General features: G+C 47.9%; 1 protein-coding gene across 1 annotated transcript; it reads right to left on the bottom strand.

Moving 5' to 3' along the window:
• Positions 1-8: 8 nt before the first annotated feature.
• Positions 9-4,444, bottom strand: PEX12 (peroxisomal biogenesis factor 12). Its single transcript, XM_006154421.3, has 3 exons — positions 3,781-4,444; positions 2,636-3,189; positions 9-454 (listed from the first exon to the last, which is right to left on the bottom strand). Exons 1-3 carry the CDS (start codon positions 3,904-3,906, stop codon positions 55-57), a joined length of 1,080 nt encoding a protein of 359 aa, XP_006154483.1. The 5' UTR covers positions 3,907-4,444; the 3' UTR covers positions 9-54.
• Positions 4,445-6,705: the final 2,261 nt, after the last annotated feature.

Raw genomic sequence — 6,705 nt, 5'->3', positions numbered from 1 at the left:
CACTGTGGCCTTGAAGTACAATACTTTTGTTGTGAGATGAGCTACTAATCCCTTTCAGTTTTCAGGGGAGTACAGTTTAATCAGATGTTGTACTTCTGTTGGATAACCTGTGATGGGGCAAGCTTGGTGGCTCCTCACATAATTAAACACACAGCGATAACAAAATACATAGCCAGAGGTGGCAAGAACGGTATCATTTACCCGGGTTTTACGACACAATGGGCACACAGTCTTCATTTTGGGTAACAGGGGAGAATCAGAGTTATAGTCTAGGTGTACAGGTGGTGGTGGTGTAGGCAGGGCAGTCAGTGATTTGATGGTTTCTTGATTTTCAGATGAGTACCACCAGTCAAGGAACTGCAGGAAGAATACGCTCACAGAAAGGCCAGTAGAGAGGGATAAGGCGACACCCCCCAGAGCTTTCTTCAGAGCTGACTTTATCTTCTCACTAATGCTGTTAAAAGAAGAGAACAAGGAGACAGAAAATGTTTATTCAGGTATAATCACAGAATGACTAATACAGGTGATTTTTTTTTTTTTTTAAGAGACTTTTTGCTGTAGAGCACATGTACTCACCAGAGAGACAGACAGAAAGCAAGAAATCACACTCCAGGGGGATGACCACTCTGCAATCCCTCTTTTTTTTTTTTTTCTGAGAAGTTTTCGCTATAGGGCACATGCGCTCTCCAGACAGACAGAGAGAGACAGACAGAAAGCGAGAAATCACCCCCCAGGGGGGATGGTCACGCCGCAATCCCTTCTCCTCCATTCTCCTCTCGGGATCTTGGGCATGCACGCGCCAGGCGTGAGTTTTAAGCCACTGAGTCCAGGACACGAACCGCGGTCGACTACGTGGAAGTCCAGCAACATAGCCATTACACTAACTGCTGGTTCCCGGGTTTTGTTTTATTTTGAGAAGAAAAACAGAGAATTGTATTACATAGCCTTTTGTTTCTGTGGAAAATAACTGCATCCAGGAAAGAAACAACTTGCTTAAAAAGAAAAACTTGGTAGTATCGCAGAATGTATTTATTTCAGCTTGTAGGAGACACTGCAGATAGAAAAGCATCATTGTTAGGAACCAGCAGTTAGCGTAATGGCTATGTCACTGGACTCCCATGTAGTCGACCGCGGTTCATGTCCTGGACCTGGTGGCTTAAAACTCACACCGGGTGCGTGTGCGTGCGTGCCCAAGATCCCGAGAGGAGAATGGAGGAGAAGGGATTGCGGCGTGACCATCCCCCCTGGGGGGTGATTTCTCGCTTTCTGTCTCTCTGACTCTCTCTGTCTGTCTGGCGAGCGCACACACCCTATAGCAAAAACCTCTCCAAAAAAAAAAAAAAGAAAAAAAGAAAAGAAAAGCATCATTGTTAAGGATGCAGTTCTTTAGAATTATATTGCTGGGGGGGGGGGGACTGGCAGGTGGCATGGTGATTAAGAGCGCTGGACTCCCACAGGGTTGACTGCAGTTCAAGTCCTGGACCTGACTCTGCTTTCTCTCTCTGCCCACCTCTGATGAAATTAAAATAAGTAAGTTAGGTTCAATAAAGTAATTCTTTAAAAAATTATATTGATTTGGCTTGAATCTCAGCTCTGCCACCTACTTGTGTGATCTGGGCAAGGTACTTAGCTGTTAAGGCTTAATTTCCTCAACGGTTACACTGAGCTAATGCATTTATTTCATTGGGTCGTGAGGAGGACTGAGATAAGCACATAGTGTGAACATCTGGCACATACCAAGCATACAATAAAATACACCTGGTATGGTGAACAATGCTACTACAACAGCAGTCCTTGTTTTATAGACAGAAAGAGCAAGTACTAGTTTTTTTGCTATAGAGCAAATGTGCTTGCCAGAAAGAAACAGAAAAAGTGAAAAATCACCCCCACAGACACACCTCATGGGGATGGGGGGTGGGGGAGGGCGCTGATCCTGCAGTAATCCCTTCTCCATTCTCTTGGGACTTTGGGAATACATGCACGCCTGCTTGGCATGTTTTCCCCCCATATATATTTTTTTTTAAGAATTATTTTTTGGGGGGACCAGCAGTTAGCGTAATGGCTATGTTGCTGGACTCCCGTGTAGTCGACCGTGGTTCAAGTCCCGGACCCGGTGGCTTAAACTCACACCGGATGCGTGTGCATACATGCCCAAGATCCCGAGAGGAGAATGGAGAAGGGATTGTGGTGTGGCCATCCCCCCCGGGGGGGGGGGGGGTTTCTCTCATTCTGTCAAGTGCACGCGCCCTATAGCAAAAACCTCTCTTTAAAAAAAAAAACTTACTCATTTATTTATTTTAATTTGATTAGAGAGAGAGAAAGTGAGAAAGCAAGCCACCAGGTCTGGGACTCAAACCATAGTAGGCCATGTGGGAATGTCCAGCACCTTAACCACCACGCCACCTGCTGGCCCACTTGGTGTGCTTTATAATCTACCAGGTCCAGGACTTGAACTGGTCAGCCATGTATGATCTAGCTACCCTAACCATCACACCCATACTGGCCTGAAAGAGTAACTTTTCTGTGATTTTATTAAAAAACTCCAAAGTAGACTGAGGGAGATGAAGTTCACAGAACTGAGATATGATTTTAGAATTTATTAGTGAAAGTTCTTTTGGAAATGTGAAGGTCTTACCTCTTGGTTGGTTGTTGCATCATGCTGGCTTTGGCTAGTCTGTGCTCCAGAGCTTGTATATCCTGCACTGTCAGTCGACCTAACCGAACTCCAGCCAGCTTCAGCAGTGGTGAGTGATGCTGAGCTTTTCCTAGGATGTACTGAAGTTGTTGAACAAGAAACCAGCCTTCCCAGGCCATGTTAACAAATGGGTAGGCAGCCAGGAAGGCTCTGTAAAATCGTTTCCAGTGGGAAGAAGGGGGATGAATAGAATATTCATCCTCCTCTCTCAGGCTGGAAACCAGCTTCTCCAGCTTCACTTTCAGATAGGGAAGAAGAACCAGGAACATAATCGATTTCCAAAGCTGCTGCTTTGGGAGACCAGCACTGGCCAATCTTTGAGACTTGTGAGTGTCCCCCATTAGAATCCGTTTTAAACCATAAAAGTTTTCAGAAAACGAGGCACTGGTTTTAGACAGATAATGCTGCTGGAGCAGAAGATCTAGCAGAGTGAAGATTTCATCGAACCACCTCCAAAAGAAGCCATAGTGGGCAGGATTTGATTCTGCAAGAACCTAAAGCAAAATAAATCAACAAAAAACATTTCATCATTCAGCTACTAAATCATTTTTTTGGGAGGGAGGTTTTTGCGATAGGACGCATGCGCTCGCCAGACAGACAGAGACAGAGAGACAGAAAGCAAGAAATCACCCCCCAGGGGGGATGGCCACGCCGCAATCCCTTCTCCATTCTCCTCTCAGGATTTTGGGCGGGCGTGGACGCACACGCGCCTGGCATGAGTTTTAAGCCACCGGGTACGGGACGCGAACCACGGTCGACTACATGGGAGTCCAGTGACAGCCATTACTGTAACTGCTGGTCACTCAGCTACTAAATCTTGAGTTTACATTTCCCTTTTTGCTCTAAAATTTACACAGCTGTATTAAACAAGTCACTTCTTTTGACATCTACTCTAATCCCCCTATGTGCTAGGTATTCAACACAGTGCTCTACTAGGAACAGACTCTATAACCATTTGAGTCATGGAAAATGGGTCATATGCAAAGTAGTTATTTCAAACCCTATGCCATCAAATAAACACAAGTTTTATTTGTTTGGTTTTTACCCAATTGTCCCTAAGCCCTTTCAGAGAATTAATACCTTACCTTAACCACGTGCTGAAGAGCAGGTCTCACTGCTGTCATTAAACTGTCCTGTGCTACCACCTCAAAGATGGATGGCCGGTCATCTGCCACAGAAGCTGTTGTGATGTGCGCCCCGTGTTCAGCCATTATTTACTGTGTGCACGGCTTTCCCTTATCCCACAAGCTCTCTGGTGAGCATGAACTCTTTGTATCGAATGGGTACTCAGTCTCAAGGGAAATCTTTCTGCATGACACCCCCAACCCCAAACGCAGTTTTACAGGCGAGATTAAAAACGGGGGAAAACGAATCTCTCCTGGCGGCGGAGGGGAGGGGCCTCAGGTTAAGGTTAGGAAGGAAGTGAGCGCGGACGTGGGCGCAGGTGTGTGGGAAAGCGGGGGTTTGTCAGCTGCTGGGCGTCAGGGCAGAGCGTGACTGGGGACAGGTATGGGCGAAGGGGCGCTGTCCTCCGGAGCTGGAACCAGGGACCCTCAATCGTGAGGGCTCAGAAGCCAGCCGGTTCTGAGCGGTCAGAGGTGCCAGTGTGGCCCCGGGACGCGAGGGCTGGCTCTCGCCGACGGCGGCGAAATACCCTTGCGCGCCCGTCCTTGCTCGCTGACCCCAGGCGAGGCGCGATGGACCCCGACGCCACGTGAGGAGAGAGGTCCCTGCTTTCTGACAAGCCGCTGGGACCTTGGGGACGGCTGGCGGAAGAGAAGGCGCTCTAGCCCTGCATGCGGCCCCAGAGCGGAACTGGGAAACTCTATGGCCCCGCAGAGCTTCCGTTTCCGCCCCCGCTGGAATTGAAGCGGACCCCTGGCGGGGGAGCGGTGGCCGGGTGTTCTCTGTTGGCTGGTTCTCTTCCCACTGGGTCAGCGTCCTGGTCTCGGCGGAAACCACAGCTCTGCCCTCTCTCTGCACAGTTCTTTGTGACGAGGCGTCTGAGGGGCCGTGCGCGGCGTGGTGCGGGAGCTCGGCCTGCTGAGGCCGGTTCCCCTGTCTGTGGAGCCAGGGGCTCAGGGAGAAAGGGACATTGCAAATGGGACGGCTCTTCCTGTCCAAGCTGGGCGGGCTGGGGGTTCATTTATATTCTGCCGCCTTCTGACATAGCGGGAGACAGAAGCCTCGACGTTATCGACGAAGAATGACCAGAATGAGAAAGGCCTTGCTTTTATGCCCCGGAAGTTAAGGCGGTTACTTTTCTTTTTTTCTTCCTTTAAAAATTTTTTTTTATTTTATTTATTATTGGTTTAGTTGCTCTAGGGCACATGCGCTCACCAGAAGAGAGAGAAAGGGAAAGTGAGAAAGCAAGCCACCAGGTCCGGGACTTGAGCCGCAGTCGGCCGCCTCAACCACGCACGTGGCAATTACTTTTAATCCAAGATGGTAGCTTATCAGTGTTCCCCCTCCCCCCGAATTTTTTAAAACTTTAACTTTATTTACTTAATTTGACCAGAGAGGAAACAGTGAGAGAGAGAGAAAAAGCTGCTAGGTCTGGGTCTCCAGCCAAGGTAGGCCTTGGAATCCAGTGCCCTTAACCACACCACACCACCAGCCGGCCCCCATGATTATAGTGTAACAGTCTTAGGTTTGGGGCCAGCAGGTGGGTGGTAGTTAAGGCGCTGGATCCACAGGGTCCTTTCTGCGGTTGGAACCCTGAACCTGACAAGCTTGGTGACATGCTTGCTACATGTGTGCACACCCACCATCTGGAGAGGAGAATGGCGGAGAGGGGATTGCCCTGTGGCCATCCCTCGTAGGGGGTGATTTCGCACTCTCCCTCTCTGTCTCTCTGGCAAGTGCAGGCACCCTATGGCAAATAAACCAGTCTTCTAGGCTTGCATTATGTTCAAGTGTAATTCTAGGCCCTTGCTGTATTTGATGAAAATGGTCCTGCCCTCATACAAACTTTTATAGGATGTGTTACAGCAACCTGAATACTGTGCTAAAGCAAAGGGGTCCTGATGAATTCCAGAATGAACTGGAGAGGCTTGACTGTGGAGGTGCTATTCATAAATTATGTACACCAAAACTGATGTAATCTACCTTACAGTTTACGGAGTGCAAATCATGTATAACTGAGTTGTTGATACAGGTTTATTGGATTTGGGTAAGAGTTCAACCTTGGGACCAGCGTTAGTGTAATGACTATGTCGCCGGACTCCCATGTAGTCGACCGTGGTTCAAGTCCTGGACCCTGTGGCTTAAACTCACGCCGGGCACGTGTGTGTGCATGCCCAAGATCCCAAGAGAAGAATGGAGGAGAAGGGATTGTGGCGTGGCCATCCCCCTTGGGCAGTGATTTCTCATTTTCTGTCTCTCTCTCTCTCTCTGTCTTTCTGGCACGCACCCTATAGCAAAAATCTTTCCCAAAAAAATCATAAAAATTTTAAAATTAAATATTTTTAATAATTATTTTAATTTTATTTATTATTAATAGCTTATTGTTTTTAATTTGTCTAGAGAGGGAGGGAAAGTGAAAAAGCAAGCCACCAGTTCTGGTACTTGAACTGTAACTGGCCATGTGGGAGTCTAGCATGCCAACCACTGTGCCACCTACTGGCCTCAAATAAATAATTCTTAAAAAAAAAATAAAGACATTTAGGGACCAGCAGTTGGCATAATGGCTGGGTCATTGGACTCCAAGTAGTCAACTGCGGTTGGAGTCCTGGGCTCTGTGGTTTAGATTTATGCTGGGCATGTGTGTGTGTGCATGCCCAACATCCCGAGAGGAGAATGGAGAAGGGATTGCGGTGTGGCCATTCCCCCTGGGGGGTGATTTCTCGCTTTCTATCTCTCTGTTTCTCTCTGTCTTTCTGGCCAGCGCACGTGCCCTATAGCAAAAACTCTCAAAAAAAAAAAAAAAAAAAAAAAAGAGACATTTACCGGGGTCATGATGGACAGCAAGATGGCTTCTGCCAGCAGGGTTGTGCAGGTAGTGAAGCCAC

This window comes from Tupaia chinensis, unplaced genomic scaffold (genome assembly GCF_000334495.1).
Source record: "Tupaia chinensis unplaced genomic scaffold, TupChi_1.0 Scaffold000407_4, whole genome shotgun sequence".
Classification (NCBI taxonomy): Eukaryota; Metazoa; Chordata; class Mammalia; order Scandentia; family Tupaiidae; genus Tupaia; species Tupaia belangeri.
The sequence above is the reverse complement of the archived record's forward strand: the minus strand, read 5'-3'. Positions and strand labels throughout refer to the sequence as shown.

Bases quoted from the DNA above. Each gene is read 5' to 3' on its own strand.
- PEX12 (XM_006154421.3), bottom strand. From the start codon at position 3,906: ATGGCTGAACACGGGGCGCACATCACAACAGCTTCTGTGGCAGATGAC. The intron at 3,190-3,780 runs GTAAGGTATTAA...ATTTTGCTTTAG, and splicing joins CTCTTCAGCACGTGGTTAAG to GTTCTTGCAGAATCAAATCC. The intron at 455-2,635 runs GTAAGACCTTCA...TTCTTTTAACAG, and splicing joins ATGCAACAACCAACCAAGAG to CATTAGTGAGAAGATAAAGT.